At 37.9% G+C, this 20,879-nt stretch overlaps 1 protein-coding gene across 8 annotated transcripts in view; it reads right to left on the bottom strand.

Annotated features, from left to right (window-relative positions):
* CTNNA3 (catenin alpha 3) overlaps window positions 1–20,879 on the bottom strand; it is a 460,135-nt gene that overhangs the window by 94,351 nt on the left and 344,905 nt on the right. For all 8 annotated transcript variants that reach the window (XM_065067892.1, XM_065067891.1, XM_065067893.1 and 5 more), the window contains one exon: window positions 13,067–13,267. In XM_065067892.1, the coding sequence (XP_064923964.1) occupies window positions 13,067–13,267 (201 nt within the window). The remainder of the gene's footprint in view (window positions 1–13,066; window positions 13,268–20,879) is intronic.

Below are 20,879 nucleotides of genomic sequence, written 5' to 3' on the forward strand. Positions count from 1 at the left end.
TGTGGCGTATTAAATGACTACTCCTAAATTCTGGGGCTAGAACATGCTCCAACAGTACTAGAGAACATGCTCCTGAGAATGTGGGGTCTGACAGTGCTTAAGTTGTATCTTGAGAAATGGCTTTTTCACTGCTTCATCAAAAAGCATCGTACAGTGCACATGCAAACACTGTTCATGCAGCTGAGGAAATCTGGTCTCATTAAAAGCTCCAAATTACACGCAAAGTTCCATCTGCAAAGTTTGTATTTTGCTTTTAGAAAGGCTTCCAGATCTGAATCATGTTGAGGAAACAGTTCCATTCACATACCTGAAGAAATCTGGGCACATACTACAGATCTGCTGCCCATGAAGTACTTATTCCTGCTGCAGAACTATGGACCTCAAATTCATTTATTTCAGTACCGTTCCTAATACTAAGGCAAAACAAGAATAGTTCATAATATTATAAGCATGATACTGAAAGTTTAGATACAGTTCAGCTCTCTTGTCTAATTAATTGGTTATCTTAACACAAATCTCATCCAAAATAGATCACTCATTAAAGACAACCAACTAGAAAAACAAACAAACAAAAAAAAACCCCAGAACCTACCCAAAACCTTGAGGCCAAGAATTACAGAGCTACAGGGAAGACTTCCATAGTGTTTAAATTCTAAGTGACATAAAACTTCAAAGTCCTATCATTACAAAACTTAGGATACAAACAAAACAAGAATAAAACTTCCATGACAGATTTAGTGAAGTATCAGGAAAACAAAATGTCTAAATCTAACTCCAGCCATCCTATAAGGTAGAGCGGTAGGAAAAAACAACCCTGAGCCCAGCAGTTGCTAACATACAAACTTCTGCGCTGTCTCCAGCCAGTCCTTCCGTGACGGCAGAGGCAGCAGGCTTGTGCTGCAGTGGTTATGACACACTTGGCACAGGGAGGTTTTCATGTACTACAGTGATGTTACATCAGGAGGCACCAGTGTAGTTTCAGAAGCACAGAACAGGTAACTGGGTCAAAGTTTTCCAATATTAGAACCATACTGACAATCAACTGGTCTTCAAAACATTAGCAGTAGACAACAATCTAAACTTGTAGCCATTTATTTTAGTGGATTACTGTATTTTTAGTAATCTGCTTCCCAGTGGGTGCACGATCAATTTACAAAACCTGAAAGTAATTGAATTTGCCAGAATGGACAATCCTGCACAAGACTCCCACTCTTCTTTGGCATAAAGACAAAAAAAATTGCATATCACATTGGGAAACATCAGAAATGAACACTGTTTTTTTTAGGCAGAATCAGATACTTCGACACATATGTTAGTAAACAACAAAGCCTTAAAATACTAAATTGCCTCTGGCAAAATGTGTTTGAGAAAAGGGTCACATGACTCTTCAGTGCTATGTCTACTACAAAAGTAACTTGGAATTAAATAATATAGTCAAGAAGAATTATATTTCATGGAAGACTGCTGACATTTAAAAAGCAAGCACAAGAAAAATACACCTCGCTACCCAAAATAATCAAGTTCTTAATTACAGTGAAACACCAATAAACAGTGTCAACTGCAGAAAAGATACTTTACTGAACAGTGTCATAAAAATACTAACTCAAATTTAACATTAATAGCTAGCCTCAAAATGATCCAGAAAAGACGGCCTCGTGCAAACCCTGTGAATCTGCCTCTGGTCTTTGCTGTAATGCCCAGCGTGCTGTGCACTGGAACCCTGCCTCATCTTTCTGTCCAATACGACAACACACAATGGTAAAACCCAGTTAACAACAACTGGGACATATGGGTTTCGAGATATTATCAGCAGAGTTAGTGGCAATAATTCCAGTGGTTTCAGTGGATTTGAAATTAGGTCATATAAGTGATCACACAAACATTCACTACTAGAACATGGTATTACTAAAATTGTTTTAAATTAAAAGTGATAAAAGAATGTTGGTATATTTAATAAGTATGTTCAATTATAGTATGCAATAATTTGAAACCAGTAAGCCTGCTAGTTGCAGAAAGTGAAATACCATTGACTAGCTTGTTTGTGGTCAAGGTGACAAAAACTCAAGTGGTTCTCTCTAGGCTTTAAGATCAATTTTGTTTCCATGCATGGCCATTTTGTTGTGTTGTTCATGGTCTTTTTGCCCTTTTAAATTATTTTCTAATTGCCTTTTCATTAAAAAACAAAAAAAATGGAAATTTCTCCTAAAATAACTTAAGTCACCACACTGCAACATATTTTGCCCCATAACAGCATAAACCAAATAGCTGTCAATAACATGAAACAGAATATTCTTCAGTATTTACCTGAAACTTTTCAATCAACTAATGACTAATTAAATTAGCAACATTTACAGGTATTAGTGCTAAGGCTAGTATTATCAGCATAAAAAACCTCTTTAGGTAAAGAAAGTTCTGTACAAGAATCTAGAGAAACAGTGAGAATGATTAGTTCTAATGGGTACTGACTGATCAGCACATACAGTCAGGGTGAACTCCAACTGCAACCCACGGCTGACAGATAAGAAAGTGAGTGTCAGTTACATTTCCTGCTACTTTCAATTCCTATGTAGAGAGTATGGAAAGGCTGAAAGACTTCCAGAAGATTCTTTTTTGTTGTTCTTTACTCGTGGTTTAGAGTTTACAACGGCTGACTACAAGAATACTTCCTCCTAACCTGCAATGCAGAAAAGAACAACTTTTCTGTAAGACTCAAAATAGCAGGCTTTAATAAAGATTCAAGAACGTCAGTTACCAATTCTAAGCACATCAGCTCACAAAGATTAGAAACTGAGTGAAACTATATGAATAAACCCAGCATTGCTTCTATTAAGATATGATGTCTGAAGGTGTTCTTAACTACAAGTACTTACTTGCTGTGTTTGTCTCACAGAACAAGATATAAGCAAGAGAAGCAAAGAAACTGAGTAAATACAAGATTATTGTTGTTATTTAGAGAAATCTATAGCACTGCTGAAAATCTTCCTATTAGCTCTCAAGGGAGAAAAAAAAAAATCAACAGTTTTAAAAGAGCACACTACAGAGCAAACAAACACTTGGAAAAACAGATACCAATAGGCTTTAAATGTTTATCTGCCTATCTGGAAATTTATTTGATTAAATCATGCAGACTGATTGCATCCGTTTGCAATGTCGCTATACTTCACCTCCATTTAATACGTGATACTTCATATAAGAAATCTGCATTAGCATTCTGGAGAAATTCGTAGATTCAGAATGAGGTACCTGCAACCCTTTTACACTAAAACTCCTTCTCAAATGCTAATGCTACTTATTTTTAACGGCAAGCAAGCCTCTAAGGAAGAGAAGCAACTCTTCTCTGGGAATTTGAGATTGCTACTGCAGAGCATGAATGCACACGTGAAAACATTTATTTACCAAGGAAAGATGAGTCTTATATGAATGAGGCTTGGTATATAACACGAGGGAAAAGTCATAAACACACTGCTTGAAAAGGACTTTGCATGTCATTTGGATCACTCTCCTGCTTAGAAGACGGACACTGCATCAGGTCAGTCAGTTTTGTCTAGCTAAGTCTCAAAAACTTCCAGGGACAGGGATGTCATTGCATCTCTGTTCTAGTGTTGCACTACACTTCTAATAAATGTGTCCTATGCCACCATGTCCTACCTGAACTTCTCAGGCTGCAATTTGTGGCTCTTGCCCCTTCTCACATCACCTGTCTCTATGCGACTGCCCCTTGGTTTCCACTGCCCCAGGTTAAACAAACCTCCATCTGTCCCCCTCCTCACAGCCCCTGGCCATCCTCAGAGCCGTGTTTTCCACAAATCTTTTTCCAGTATTTCCAATTTTAGCAAGGCCTATTTTGGAAACTGTAGAGCAAGTACATTACTGTTTCCAAAAGACACGTTCTCAGATTTTCCCCCACCCTCTTTTGCCATTCTTCCTATAATCAATACATCATCTTTCTTTAATGTTTGGCATACTACCGTTGAATATTATTTATTTTACCATGAATGCTTCCTCAGAGATCTGCTTCACAGCTTTTCCTGAAATCTAGCCTCCCCTTCCTAAAAAACACGCATATATATATATATTTATATCTCTACGCGCACACACACACACACCCACCCCCAAACACAGACACACACACACACACACACTAACAAAAAACCACAGGCCCAGGAAATCTAGAAACAATAAAAAGAGAGTCTATTACGTGTAGCCATCTTCTGGAAGAGATCACTGAACACTTCTGACTTAAAATCTAGGAATGAGTTTCAGGAAATCATTTTAAGCCTCCCTCAACACCAACAATAAAGTTACTAGGAAAACACTCATGGTCTGATACAAGAAATGCTAACATGCAGCTTCATGTCAGGAAAAAAATAATGAAATTCCTCCAGATTAAAAACAAATAAATAAACAAACAAAAAAATCCAAGCAAAAAAAAACAACAACAAACTAACAACCAACCAACCAGCCACACAACCACCACTGCCACAAAAAACACAAGCGGTTAAAACATCTATGGCTTCTCACATACAATTCTGTTGATTAGAAGGAGCATCAAACTGTTCCCTGCCTAACCCAGCTGTGAGGCTCTGAGTGTTCCATGAAGGAAGCATGGCAGCTGCTCTACTTTGCTTTAGAATGGTTAAGGATTCTTTAATGCATTTTTTGTACAATGCCCAAGGCACGCACCTTCTAAATAACTAACTGAAGCTGTCTGCCTTTTAATTCCTGACAGCAGTCATAAAGGAGTATGAGTGACAGATAGTTCTATATTCCTGCATGAAACTCCATGACAAATGCTCTAAAATTGATGGATGTATTACTTATACTTTGTGTGCTATCTAGTGAATTATCCCAAAACTGCTCTAGCTGCAGTTGTTTAATAGCACTGGGTCTGGTGTTCTCATGAACTGTGAGTCACAACAAAGCCCACGATGACTGAACTGGCTTTGAAGATGACCTTGTACAGTGCTGGCAGTGGTGGGATTCTGACAGAAAACAGAGTCTGAGCCCCAGAAACTAAGGAGAAGCCCTATTTACAGAAATATTTATTCAGCATAAAATGCATTCAATGCCACTTCTCCAAATACTGCCATGAATGGCAGTGCTGAGAGACTTACTGAGATCTAACGTGTACAAAATGACCACAAGTATATCATTTATGATTTCAGCAAGACTCAGTTTCACTATGTTAACAGATTTATAAACCATACATAAATACATATGCATACATAAATCCTACTGAATTATTCATACGCTCCCTCCATCAAGAACCATTGCATCATTTCCAAGTCTAACAGTTCATCATTACTAAGGAGGAAACCAGGAAAAGCTGAGGGCATGTTTGCCAAAGAGAAATCTGGGTAGGGCAATATGGAAATCTTAAGCAGAGCAGACTTTGGAATGGTTAGCTGTAGACAGTTGGAAATCTTATTGGGGGAGAACATATAATTTCATAATTATGATACAGCATGTTATTATAATTATGAATTTTAGTATAAAACATTTTAAAAGTCTTTCATGCAAAAATGAAAACAGTGGAAGGTGCTTTTTGTACATTTAGGTTAGAAAACAATAACAAGTGATAGCTATGAAAAACTCAGAGTGATCTAAAGCTGAAGAACAAGTTACTGCAATTTTTCAGGTCTAACGAAATCCTTAAGGAGATCAGATTCATACTGATGACTTAAAAGTCCTCATAAATCATGTAATACAGAATTAACTCTTAAACACTAATGATTTGTGAAATGAAGTTACTCAGTCCAAAGTTCTGTTCAGGAGGCAGATCACGCTCTGACATGTAAATGTTAGAAACCCAAATGGTTACAAGAACAGTAAATCCCCAAAAACTCAAAACATTTTGGTTTATAAGAAAAAAAAAAAAAAAACAACAAAGTATGTCTGACCAACTAGCTCCAGGAAGCATCAGAAACAAAGCTGCTAGGTTAAGAAATACAAAGAATTTATAAGAGAGACAAAAACATTGACTGCTCTAAGACAGGTGTCATCTCCAATGCACTACACTGTTCTAAAAGACAACAGGACAAAAGGATTCCTTGAATACTGAATGGCAAAGGAAATAATTGTTAAACTGGTATCTGAGACACAGAAAGTTAAACATGCACAAATGCAACAGGCACAGCATGCTTATCCTAATTCCCAAAAGAATGCAAAATAACAATAGTATCAGGGTTTGTAGGTGCAAGACCAGGAGAAAAGGATTATGACAACAGTAATGGCAAAACATTGCTAGAGAGGCTCTGGGAAATACACTCAAAATAGCAACTCGAAAGGTTACAGAGCTGGAAGTGAAAGGTATACTACAGAACTGAAAATATAAGGTCCTTAACATTAGAGAGGTTAAGGCACTTAAGCCCTTGTGCAAGAAAGTCACAGCTGAAATGAAGGTAATGGTTTTGATATGCGCACAAAGCTAGAGACTCTGCTTCAGTTCAAAATACTGAGTACAAAAAGCAGTAGTAGTTCCCCGATACGGTTATCAGCTAAAGGAAGAGCTGTCATTACAGATGGACTCCACTGAACAGTACCAGGACAGGGATTCTTAAGATCTAGAAGAGAAAATATATTAACAGGGATAGATAAAGGTTATGTGCACACTGGAAAGTCGTGAGTCATTCCTTAAAGTAGCCTCAAGTGAAGAGAAGCAGTGAAGATTTATCACTAAGTGTCACATAGTATGAACAGAGAAGGGCAATTCTATTGAAGGAAAGAAAAAAACAAACCAAACAAAAAACACAAAGCAAACCCATCCAACAAAATTTGACACATGGAACATACATAGATGTAAATTTATTATACTAACTGGGGGGGGGGAGGGCACAAAAACAATAACAAAAACCACCACGCTTACCAACTTACCATACATTATTATGGTATCATACTTGCTTGCCCTACAAGAATAAAAACCTGATTTTACTAAGGGCTTGTGGAAATGAAAGTTACAAAGAAAACTATAGTGTTCCTGCTTTAAGGAAGGCTTATGCAGGTATCCTCTGCTCCAGAATCAAACTGCCAGTAAGCCTGCCTTCACCAGGGTACATGGAGAATTTATTATCATGGGAGCAAAACTTAGAATTCACAAGAAATCCTCCATTTTCTAGTTTATTCCACAAATGCTGCTTAAACTGAGACACCCTTCCCGCATCCCCCCCTCCTCTCCCCATGCAACTAGCTGAAGTAAGACCATGTATGTCGAACCAGTGCTGGCAACAGAAATGTGTTTACTATCCTAATTCTCAAAAATGAACTAACAATGAAAACATATCCAAACTAAATTGAAAACTCTAAAAGTAAAGTTATTAGCTTATACTTAAGGATAAATTTACTTTATATAAATGCTGGCTTTTAAATGCTATTCTTACTTTCATCTTGAGAACAAGGAATGTTTTTGGAGACTGGGACATTAGTCCTGGGGACACACAGACAGTTGAGTCTGCACTGGTCCCTTGGAAAAAGAGACAGGGAGACATGGGTGGGTATTAATCTGCAGTGACTCGTTGGCATCAAAGAGGTAACAAAGAAATCAAAACCTTAAATCAACAGCTTTTACTGTACAAAGCCTGCTGGAACACTGCACCAAAGAGGAGTTTCTTCTCAGCACCTTGGATGATCACTAAGTGCAGCAGCATTTTAAAGCAACCAGATGTGCAGCTGAATGTATCTTAACTCCCACACAGTGTTTATAATGAACATGGACATTAGTAAGAATGAAGAAAAGCTATTTTTGAGCTCCCGGAAATGGGAAAAAAAGTTTAGCAAAAAGAAATGGTGTTATATACAGTGTCATCATTTGATTATCTGTAACACACAAAAATTGATTACATTTCTTCCTGTTTTTCAGAACATGGGTCTCTTTTGGGTGAGCAAGTGTGTAACATTCTTGAACTGGAGAAAACAGACAAACTTGATGCAAAAGTCTCTGACAGCGGACAAAGGAAACAGTAATTTCTCATAAGCTGTTGCAACAAGCCTGCGAACTGTATTTGAAAAAGGCAAGTGAAGCATCTAGGAAAATACAAAGTCATTAGCTTGTGCACGTAAGCATGTGAGACAGGGGAGTCAATGGAAAAGCTAAACAAAAAGCAGGAGGTGGAAGGAAGTTCATATCACCTAACACTAGTATATTTTATTGCCAAGAGAAATAATGTTTTTCCAGAGAAAAGCAATGCAGGAGATTTAATCCACCCTGCAGAATCACTTAATAAAGTACCACAGAGGAAAGGTCTGCTTCAGGTGGAGTAGATCGGTATGGAGGCTGTTCAAGTGATGACAACTGAAAGGGCTACGAGGTGAGGAGACTCTGGAAAGTAGCCAAAATAACAATCCTGGGAGCAAGGGGAAAATAAAATAATAAATACATAAATAAATCATTAGTGACACTGGAAAAGATGATGCTGTTAAAACATGCTGCCAATACAGAGGACAGCTGGGTCAGGAAGAATTGAATGACATTCAGGACAAAATCATAGGACAGGACTTCAAAAAAGGTAACCAAAATTTGTGAATGTTTTAAAGAAAATCACTGAATACAAACCAAATCTCTCCAGAACAGGTCTAAAAATTGAACGTGTTTGGCCCACTGGGGCCAAGTGTTCAAAATCCAGGTGGAGGCAGAAGCGTTCACATTGACACAAGAGCAAAATGTACAAAATGGCCAAAATGCTGGAAGTTCGAGGAAAATCTTCAATTACAAGTAACAGGCTTACACAGCTCTCGGGGAGATAATCAGGCCACAAATTGCCCTTGGTATTCCCCTACTATATCAAACAATTATAATTATGTAATACTCAACATAAAGCTACTTGAGCCACTTGATTAGATCATTGGGACTGTTCGGACATGAGGTTCTTCCTTAACTCTGAAATGTCAAAAAACTTGTACTTACCCAGCCAATGACTCAGTTAATAAAATACATCTCTGACGTATTTTGCCCTTCAATCCCCAATTATAAGTAACATTGCCAGTATCACATTGGAAGAACAGTAATATCTGAAACTGTTAGATTTCAGACAATTCAATTACTACTTCATAGCTTATGGGAGCAAACATCATATGAATAACAGCTTTAATTACTTTCAATGAGACCTACACAATTTAGGCATATGGGTATTTGTAAAAAATTTGACTTACATCCTTCTTATACTGAGAAAGTATTTGGAATTCACACTTATGGACACAGATTTACAAACATTTTCTGAGGCAGGAAGACATTTTCTAATCCATGTTCAACTTTACATTTGATATCACCATTCTGTCTCAGAAATTAAACTCTGTCTTAATCCATACTCCAAAGGGAGAACAGCATTGTGTGTCATACCAGTATCTGTCTCAGAACAATGCCTACAGCCAACCTTTACTTTGAGAACAGTTAAATTTGTTTTTCAATCCAAATACAACATCATTACTATTCATAAACTTAAAGGTAATACCTATCCCTATGTGAATTACAAGGTATTTCATAATTCCGGTTGTAAGATGCTGTGGACAACGGTTTGCTGTAATTCCATCAGCACTACTGGAATACAAAAATGTTGACTCCAAACCCCAGTGACGCAGGGAAATATACCTCCACTAGTTTCTTAAGACAGTTAAAATACTTATCTTTGTCTCCACCCTTTTCTTTGTTTTTTACAGGATCCTTAGATCTAAATAAGAAGAGGATTTATTTATATGTATACATACACATATATAGTATATTATACTTCGACATGAAAGGAAAACTGCAGACAAAATTTACAATAAATACACATATCAACAGATACATTCCATAATATAAATTATTTACTTGAATTTAACTGCTGCGGATTCTGGCAGGCAGTAAGATGATAAGAGTAGACTTTGATATTTAAAAATACAGTGCAAGGATACCCTTCCAGTTCAGATGTGGAAGTGACTTAGGTTTTTATAAACAGTTTGTCTAAAGGTTTCATTTTGCTTTCAAGTACACAAACCCTATCAAAATGCAAGGAGCTTCATATTTCAACCTAGTTAACAGTGCCAGACATCAGGAATGTCTAACCAGAGGTACCAGTACCAACATTTTCAGTCTTAACCATACCAGAATACAGCCTGAACCTCTACCACCTCTGTACTGGTATCCTCAAAACAAGAAATGCTGGTTGAAACAACTGCCTGAACAGAGTGTACAAGACCACAGGACTGAACATAAGATTCTCCAGCGGTCTGAAAAGGTTCCACACAAACCCCAGGCCACACATTTCCAGGGCATGACACTGAGTTGCCATCATCTCAAGCAGGAAGTTGCTGGAATGTTTTCCAGCTCTCTTTCCTACCTAGGTGCCCTTCCCACTGAAACCTAGGAGCAAGAGGGGACAGAGTACGTCCTAGTCTCATTGTGATGTAGACAAGCACCAAGTCCCAGTCAGACCAGGAGCTGGGATGCACTTCTGCACACCACAGTTAGCTGTAGCCTCATGAACTTACATAGGATGGCACAGGAACTCTCTACAGCCAGTCCAAATGAAACTATCCTCACAATCACATTATATATTCTCTTCCTGCAGTCTTCTGCTCCACTACCTTCCAAACTGATCCTATGGATGTCAGCCTCCTCTAATATGTAACCCTAGCGTATGTCTAAAGCAGATCCACCCAGTGACCTGAATTAAGCAGCTGTTTTGTAACATAACTGTGTATGATCACATAATCACAATGTCATCATGCATACGCACATAGAGTGCAAATAACGGCTGCAAAGACAACTTTAGTTCTGGTATTACCTAATTTCTAAGAGTGAGACTCCACAATGTAAATGGTGCTCTTAAAGGGCCTTGTTAAGTTTGCTTGGGGTTCTTCTTCTTGTTGAGGTAAAGGGGACAAAATGGAGGAGCAACATAGCATGAGCCTGAGAAAGCAGAGACTCCACTGTATGGTGCTGCAGAGATCCATTTGGCTATCAACAACTTGTATCTGAACAGGCCTACACAACCTGAGCTAAGATATTAAGCACCAGTTTCTAATCTGCACTGTACAGCAGTATTATGGTATTGTTGTTGAATAGCTCACTTTACCAGTTCTAACATCTCATGTCTTCCAGCTGAAAAGACAGATGCTCTTTTCTTGAATAGACCGTAATGCAGAGAATTTGACCTCATCTTATTATCTCAACATGTGCACTACAATTTAACCTCAGTCTTTGTTTTAACAAACAGTAACGTATCTGTTCCTCTTTATGCACAATTTCTCTATCCTGTTAGCTCCAATTTGAACCCTTCCCATTTCTGGCTCCTGCTGTCTCTTTCATTTGTGCTTTTATTTCTCTGCAATTTCTCAGTACGTTATTATTCTATAACTTTATTTTCACTAACTCTATACTCCGCCTGCAGTAATTTCTCTTCAGTAACACATTAGCTTTTCACTGGGCATCAAGGACACCCTTCACCGTCTTAGGTTACTTACGTAAGCTAATTTAGAACCTAATCACAGCACAAATACACAGTTCTCTCCTTGCCATCACCTGGCTTCTGCAAGAGCCAGCACTGATAGAATGTTTCAGGTTATATCTGAGCACTGCAGCCTACCTGCATTTCCCTTGTAAGCTGAAACAAAAGCAAAATCATCAAGCAAACAAAAAACCTTGCATGATTTGATGTCTGTTCATTGCAGATCACATAAATACAGATAATTATGAAAAGTACCTATTTATTTTTTCTGCTCCCGTTGACTAATGCAAAGATAGTGGATTCTTAGGTCTGAAGTACTGCAAAGACATCTGAGCAGATAAAACCATGCTTGATGTACCTTGACAAAGGCAAACATTCCAAATGAAACCACTTTTGTGTCTTCTTGTCTTTTGTAGATACAAGGATTTAGGGACATTATATATTACTGTCAAACCAAGGCAACAGAACAGAAATCAGTGTCAACTCCTACTGCATTTAAATACTACCAGTTTCAAGAAAGAAGGGCTTAGCTTTTACATGGGAATCAAAACTATCCTTTCCTGTAATTGCTGCTTCTCTTGGCATTTGTCATAGTACTTTCAGGAGTCATGAAAAAAGAATGTCATGTTGAAAGTTTTCAGATTTTCTCATCAAAATGTCAGAAAAGGCGATAAAACCATGCAAGACTATCTCAAACTCCTCTCACTATTTTGTTCTTTTTGCCACTTCATTGTAATGTCAATTCACTTTTGCTTCACATGACGATAGTTCTATCCTGGACATATTTGAACTCATTAAGAAAGAGCTCAAACAAAATTCCTGTCTTTTGTGGCAAAGTAAAACAACTGTCAGACAAATGTAAGATACTAGATATTTGTTTAGACTGACAGAGCTATGATTTAGACCTCCAATTTCATGAAGCTAAATCCCATATTCCAGAGATGTACAGACTTTCCAGAAAACTTAGTGGCAATTTTTTTCACTGCCTGACTATTAGACTTGCAACTAGTGAAAACATGGAAGCCCTGGGAGCTCCCCAACTTATTTTTTAAATTAATTATACACTATATAAAGGTCAGAGATTTATTTATATGAACAACTCTTTACGTAAGCAACAGAAACCATTTATAAAAATAGAGCAGTTACACCTCTCCTACCCTCTTTTTCAGTATCACAAAAAAGGAAACTGACACTAATAGCCATTGTAGGAAGTTCCAACTTTGAACATTAAAAGTGAAGATATTTGGGGATATTTAACCACTGCTCAGTCCTTAAAGTGGGAAGCGCACGTAGATCATGAACCTGCTTTATCTTTCTCTGAGTTTGCCTTTTGTCTTCTTTGAACAGATGTGGTGAGGCCAGTTAGAAGTCCCCAAACACTATCACTTAAATATATTTAGAAACACCCTTAAAACTCTTCCATAACTTAAAAAACCTTATACAGATGATGTAATTAAAATAAAATTTTAAAAATTAGTTTTGAACTGCATGGTATCATTGTAATTGGACAGTATGGACGAAAGAGACAGAGATCATATCATGAATCATTAGTGCATTAGAGAATCACAGGTTTCACTTTAACTAAGTCATATAAAAGAAAGTTTCCACAACTAAAGGAACTGAGAACATAGCTTAGAAATCAGACTTACCATTCTTGGTCAAATACTGAACATTTGTCATCACTCCTTCAGTGTAAGCCCCTGGTTCATAATTGTCCATTTCACCTGAAACAATATGAGCTACTCTTGAAGCACGTCCTCGGATTGCACCCGCTGCATGATCTAAATTGTCTGCATTTTGCTCTCTCAGTGCAATGATACATTTGTTTACATCCTCAAGAATATGGCTTTCTGAAAAAGAAAAAAAAAAAAAAAAAAAAGAAAAGAAAAAAATATAAGAGCCTGGCTCCATCCTCATAACACTCACCCTCTATATATCTGTAAACATTAATGAGGTCACCCCTCAGTCTCCTCTTCTCCAAGCTAAAAAGCCCCAGCTCACTCAGCCTTTCCTCATAAGGGAGATGCTCCACTCCCTTCATCGTCTTTGTTGCCCTGCGCTGGACCCTCTCCAGCAGTTCTCTGTCCTTCTGGAACTGAGGGGCCCAGAACTGGACACAATATTCCAGATGTGGTCTCACCAGGGCAGAGTAGATGCCTTCCTGTGTACCCTCATCTGGGTGCTCCTGCTCCCGCAGGGGGACTGGACTGGATGATCTCCCAAGGTCCCTTCCAATCCCTGACATTCTGTGACTCTGTGGTATATATATTTTAAGATAGCACCTCTTAAATAATCAGAGACATTTTAGACACATAGTTGATTGCACTTTTTTCTTCCCTGTTGAAATGTATAATCCAACAGCAGCTTTTATTAATCCAAAAAAACTTACAACACGAAATCTATAGTGAATTGCCCTTGCAATCTTTAAAATAATTTATTGATTCCTAGAACTCAAGGTACAGTAATACTATCCTGCAAGCAACAGCAACAATAAAATATTGAGTCAGAAAGTACTATAAAATTATGAAAACCACAAAACCTTACATATGTAGTGCATATTTGCAGAATGAAGGAAAATTTAATGGGATTAAAGCTGTTACTCACTGTGGAAATTGTCTTAAGTCACCCTGACAAAAGGTTCCAAAATGAAACGAATCCCTGTCAACAAACAATTGCTCCCAAAACTAACTAATTACTTTTACATCAATGTGTTAGGATGTTCACGTTAAATTCTTCTGTGAATAGAGCAGCATTTTTGCCTGGTACTAAAATTACACTACCACTTATTAAACTATTGCAATATGTGTCATTATAGTAAAATATATAGTGATTACATATATGTCATACAATTTACATTTCTTATACTAATACATTTACTGTATTGCTATGTTATATTGGTTTATATACTACTGGTGACTTTTAAATAACTGTGCAAACAGATGTCTCTATGAGCATACATTCAGTATCACTTATCAATGGACGTAACACAATTATGCAGCACTGGCATTCCTGCTATAGCTACTTTCCTTATGCCTTCTTGCCATACAATACTTCCCCCCTTCTACTATCTCAGTCATCTCCTAATGATAGGATTTGTCTTTTCTATTAGCATGCTTTCATTCCTACAATTTTTTTTTCAGAATTTCCCTCTTTAGAATTCATCATTACCTCACAAATTTAAAGCCACATGGAGGAAATTAAGAAATTCTGGTTTTCTCCATCTTGTCTACAGGATGGAAAATGGTTTCTTGTCAACACTAGTTAAATTATTTGCTAGAACACCTCCAAAGCTCACCCGTTTTAACTGTTTAAAACATACACACATTATAGTCCCCTTCTACCTGTCCAAATACACATACATTCAAAATTTTAAGTTATTGGCACAAACCAGAACACAAAGTTTTGCAAAAGGTAGGGAAATTTTGTTCATCTATGTGAAACACATAATGACACAGAAGTTGCAAAAGTCAAAAAGTCTCATCAGCAACAGTTCTTGGATGAGAGGTTAAATGGGTTAAAGATGATCTTCCCAGTAAAAAGCTTTAAGAAAAAAAGAAACTCCTGCAAAATCATCCCCTTACTAGAGGGCAGAAAGATGCAATAAAACAGGATTATTCTTCCATAAAACAACAACAAAACACACATCAGCATATATCACAGTAATTGCTATCTTCTGAATATATACAATATTTAACATTCACATGGATTCTTCAATGTTGGATAAAGAAACGTGGGAACTGAAGAAGTGTACGGTACACAGAAGTAGCCAGTGGTGTCTTTGCTAAACATGCAAGTTGAAATAAGCTGACTCCATCTTCCTTACTCATCAATTATGTTTATATCTGGTGTCACCTCCCATGCAAGTACATCTGCAAAGTTGCTTTTGCCTTTGCCTCTTCAACAGATCTTTTTTTTCAAGGGAGGCAGTTGCCCTATACCAAGACAAATTCAGCTGCTTGACATCCTCCCACACTCAAAGGTTTCAAACACTCAGAAGAGACACTTATCTTGAACTTTTGTTATTTCATTCAGCTCTCTGTGATTTAATGACCTGACTGAAGGAAGTTTGATGTTGACTTGTGTCTAAGACAGCCAGAAAAGAGAAATTATTATAACACATATAAATACAACATGAGCACGGCACATTAACATTTTCAAGTTACCCATGCATAATGTCAACAGTTAAAAAAGAACAAAGATTTGGCTAGAGGAAAGCACAAGGAGAAAATGGTCGCCTGAAGACTGACAGAAGCAGTTTTTAGGTTGACATCATCAGAAATGAAAATGCAGACACATGCAGAAGGCTGCCAAGCAATGAAGAATTAGACAATTCTTCCAATAAATTACTACCCTTTTGTCTTTCTGAACATCCATTGTCTCAACATTTTTCAAGTGGCAATAGTAAAACTGTATTTGTGCTTAATATACCATTTTTTGATACTCAAATATATAGTAATGGAAAAAAGAACATCAGCAGGAAGGAGGATGGATACAAAGGAGAAAATACTGGTACTAATCCAAGTCAGACTGGTCATAAACCCAAGGATAACAGACCTGAGTAAGAATTTTGATCAAGCTAGAAATGCTATCAGCAACACCATGATTTAGAGAGAGCACATATGTGGTATGCTAGGATTCCATCTGTAGCACCAACATATTCCATTTTTTTCAGGCAAATGTAACGCATATAGGATAATAAAACAGTTATAAAGAGAATGTTTTTGGCTTTAAAGCTTAAACACATCTTAAAAGCTTCCGTATTAGTTTTGTTATTGAATTTCCTTTCCTACACACACCTAAAATCTGATGTCCCACAGAGAACGTAATACAAGAACATCAGAAATGCAAGAAATGAAGACTTGCTCCATTTTCAGAAGTACCATTGTGAGACTTCTCTTGGACTAAGCCAAGAAATAATTCAGAGCTTACATGCTTCTTGTTAACTCACACAACTGCCATTCAGTATGTCAGTATTAAATTACATTTTACGTTACACAATAAATTGGCAACCATGGTAACTCAGACATACAAACCACACCATTACTTAATCCCAAATTACTTACTCCATCTGGCATGAGTATCTTGGAATTCCATCTACGCATAAATTATGAGTTCTGGTTCAGTTTATGAACTGCTAGATCACGGAACGCCTCTGTGAATATAGAATGTCCATATCCTTTCAGGTGCACCTCAACAATCTCCAGAGTCAGCAGAAAAAACAGAATTTTAATAGTGGTGACTGTTAGCACTGTTTGTTCAGTCTGTGCCCATTCTGTGCCCCATGGAAGCAGCACAATAAGAGGACTGGCAGCTATTTCAGTTCCACCTATGCCAAACACAACACATGATACTGTGAAAGCAAGAGGCAAATGACCAGATTCTCAATGACATTCCGGGGAGTACCCTGTGCTGTACAGGTTAATATTTGTTCTCTCTTTCTTCAGGCATCTCTCCCTGAGTGCTTTCTACAGTGGGAGGCAAACAAATCAGTTTGTAAATGTGTGCAAGGCTGAAAAAGGCTGAAGCACTGATGGGAAGAGAGGGCTGATGTGCATGGAATGCAGGAGAAAGTAGAAACAAAACCCCACTTCTGCTGCCAGTTATTTCTAAAATGGAGTAGTGTAGGCTGCTTTACGTTTAATATTGTCCAAGTGTTCAACAGAAAATTACAGATGTGGACAGCACAACCTCCACTTTAAAGGCCTTTGTGTGAAGAATACACGGCTTCTAATTGTTCAGCAGAGACAACAACTAAAAGGCCTTGTTCTGCGTAAACAGAAAGGTGGGGCTCTTCTGATATCTACACCAAGTGAAATCTCCAGAATGGAAAAACATATTAACTGGTTATCTTGTGTGATATGAAGCGCAAGTCAATTTCAAAAACATATTGCATGTGGAAATACTGTATGAATGGAACACACGATGGAAAGCTTCCAGTTTCCAAACCCTTCTAAGAAATGTGAAAACCAACACTGTCTTGGAAAAAGAAAAAGCAAACATGAGACCAGATGCTCAATGGAAATGCAATTAGACCTGTATGTTGTGGCCTAAGATCCACATTAGCTACTTCCTTCTAAACTGGTAAAGCTACTTTTAAGTCAAATTGGAATCTTAACTATCAAAGTCCATAATAATATTGGTGAATATAAATTAGAATGTGATATCCTTCCCGACAGTGTGTGTCAAAGAAGACAAAGACAGACTGCAATTTTATTAAGTCCACATCTTCCATCCATTTGGTACTGCAAAAGATGTGCAACATCTTTTCTTGCTGCATCCATACACTGTCACGTGTAAGGGGTCTGGTGAGAACTTGACAAATGTCATACTTAAAGTCAAAACCTCCCAAGCTCTTGTCAGTGTGACAGAACACACAGACAATACACATGCTCAGTGAGCACCAATGACCTCGTCCCCACATGCTGGCACCATACAGCGGCGGCCTTTCTGATTATCCAGAGACAACACGCAGTTCCACAAGGTTCTGAAGCTCTTCCCAGATGAGGCACTTCACAATCAATAAAATGCTGGTTAATTTTCCCAAGGCACAAACAAGCTTCTACATTTCCCTTAGCACATCTAAGGGAAAAGGAAAGAAACGAGCACTGATCACAGTCCAGCTGACATGGTTTTAACCTGTCTCTTTCTTACAGATCTTTCCTCCTCTTACACAAAATGCATTAGGTCAACTTTTGACTTTCATCCAAGTATCCTACTTTCCAACGCAGAAAAGAAAGATTAGAATGATGTACCATCTCTTTGCCATGAGTCAGAGTGTCTAGTATGGGAGTTACTTCTAACAGTGGATTGATAGATGTTTAAAGAAATTGTCAGATTGCCACAGTCACCACAGCAAATTATCACGAGTGGCGCACTGTACCTTCTCATTTTCCTTCGGGATCTTGGTCTTAGTCATACGGGACAAAAATCCTATCTCAACTGAGCTAACCACTGGATAATAAAGCTGTCTTTGACAAAGCCATGACTCAGACTGTCTCTGAGACAAAATCAATAGCTCTTCCTTTGCATGTCATCTGAAGAACAAGACAGGCGATGCCCTTCCACTCCACTTGGCATTGATAAGGCCTCAGCTGAAGTACTTTTTTTTAAAGTTTCTCTGCTCAGTTCAAGAAAATTGTGGACCAAACGGAGACATTACAGCAAAAATAAAAAGGAAACTATTTTAAATAAAAGGAATGGGGCCAGGCTCTTCTCAGTGACAATCAATGATAGGACAAGGGGTAATGGGTACACAATGGAACAAAAACAGTTCTGCTTAAATTTGGGAAGAAACTTCTTCTCAGTGAGGGTGGCAGAGCCTGGCCCAGGCTGCCCAGGGGGGTTGTGGAGTCTCCTTCTCTGTAGGCATTCAAGACCTGCCTGGACGCCTTCCTGTGTAACCTCATCTGGGTGTTCCTGCGGGGGGATTGGACTGCATGAGCTTTCGAGGTCCCTTCCAATCACTAACATTCTGTGATTCTGTGAATATAGTATACGAAGTATTAGAAAACTCAGTTTATTTGATCTCCTGAAGACAAGATGAAAAAGAAAACATTATTTCCTGAAAGCCCTAAACCAGAAAGGTAGGTGTAGAGATCTCCGCAGTGATTATTTAGCCTAGCCAAGATTGTTTCTACCTTTTAATATCTGTTGGTATGATAAAATGGGAAGAAAACTACATAGGAAAAGTAAACTTTCTTTCAGACTACTACTCCCTGGACATGGCAGTGCTACCCCGAACAGGATTCTGAGTTTTCCAATAATAGCACTACCTAGTACAGCAAAAGACATGCTGCTACAGGCTCAATGTTTGGTGAACTCCAAAAAGATATCTGGAAGCTAATAAAAGTATCCATCCTTAGATTTAGCAATTTCTGGTGCCAAAGTTAAGAGAACAAGACCACCAAATGGAAGGCACAAATCCCAGTATGCAGTTCCCTGTAATCACTCCTCCTGTATTTAGGCAAAAAAAAAAAAAAGAAGCTGCATTTAATTCCCAACTTTTTCCTACATATCAAAGCTCAGAGAATACTCAAGGCTACATCTCCACAAGCAATCTTACAAAATAGATTTTCTTGGCACTTGGGGCTCTTTTAATATAATACCTACATTCTACAAGCAAGACGGTGTCTTAGTCACTATTCAAAAAAGAAATCACCGGTAATCACTTAATCTTAAAAGCCCCTGGCAACTTCAATTTGAGGATTTTTAAATTAATAAAGAATTGGAGAAAAATAATTACTCAGAAAAAGGAAAATAAATATCCTTTCTTCTCTGATTGTATTAACTAAATATATTTTGTATGCCAAAACTAAGAAACTTGATAATAATTTCTAATATTACATGTTGCTAATCTTGCTGACAGCACTGCCATTCTGTCTCAGACCAAGAGTGGTATGGAGAGGCAGGATTCACAATGGTCTGACATTTACTCAGACGTGGTCCTTCCAAAACCCTCAGTTCTAGACACATACAGCTAAAACATAAAATGCACTTCCATGTCTATTGTTATGTCCATCTTAAAAAAAGCGAGGAGGAGGATCTGGAAACCTAAGGCTTCACCCCAGTTCCCAGAAAAGTTATGGAACGAGACCTGACAGAATGTATTTCCAGGCAGAAGGACAAAAGACAAATAGGAACAAATAGCACTATTTACAAAGGGCAAATCAAGCACAGCCAAACTGACTGCATTCAGTGATGAAGGACTGGCTTTGTGAATGAGGGGAGTGCATTGGTTATTGCTTACTTCAAGAACATTCTTTACACAGTCTCCCAGAGCCTCCTTACAGAAAACTAGAGTGATAGCAACAGGCAGTTCCGGTCAGAAGCTGAAACAAAGGAAACTTGGGACTTGATGTAAGGGGGGAAAAAATTCTTAATGGAGAAACACTTGAACAAATTCCCTGTAGAGATCAGAAATGAACTGACTCAGAGAAACAGGTGGAAATGCTTTTGTTTTCAGGTGCTAATTAAATTATTTTTACTTCTAAACAACACTGAGAAAGTCTGCCACAACTATAATCTCTTTCTGAAAGGTGAACCATGATGCCAAGAGAACAAATTTGTAAAAACGCATACATGAAAAGCCTCCTGAGTTAATGGTACTAGGCTGAAAGAACAACACACCTAAGAAGTGTGCCAGACATTTCCAGGAAAGAGTCAGATAACTGGGAGAAAAGTAAAAAAGTGTCCAGTATCATGGGACACAAGCACAAAACATGGTGGCTATCTCAAACAGTGCACTGGAGGCTGCAGGACAAAACCTACAAGACAATGGAAGAATAGGGATGGAAAATGAAGATGAATGTGGGCAGAGAAAGGAGGGGATGGCATAAAGGTACTCCCCTAGGCAAGGTGCTGAAAATTCTTCAGGATCTAACTGTGCAAGTCAGTATAGATGACTTTTGAAGGAAAACAGAAGCAATGTTTGAAACGGTATAATAAATTGATTGTTTATGTTTT

Source organism: Columba livia, chromosome 6, assembly GCF_036013475.1.
Source record: "Columba livia isolate bColLiv1 breed racing homer chromosome 6, bColLiv1.pat.W.v2, whole genome shotgun sequence".
Classification (NCBI taxonomy): domain Eukaryota; kingdom Metazoa; phylum Chordata; class Aves; order Columbiformes; family Columbidae; genus Columba; species Columba livia.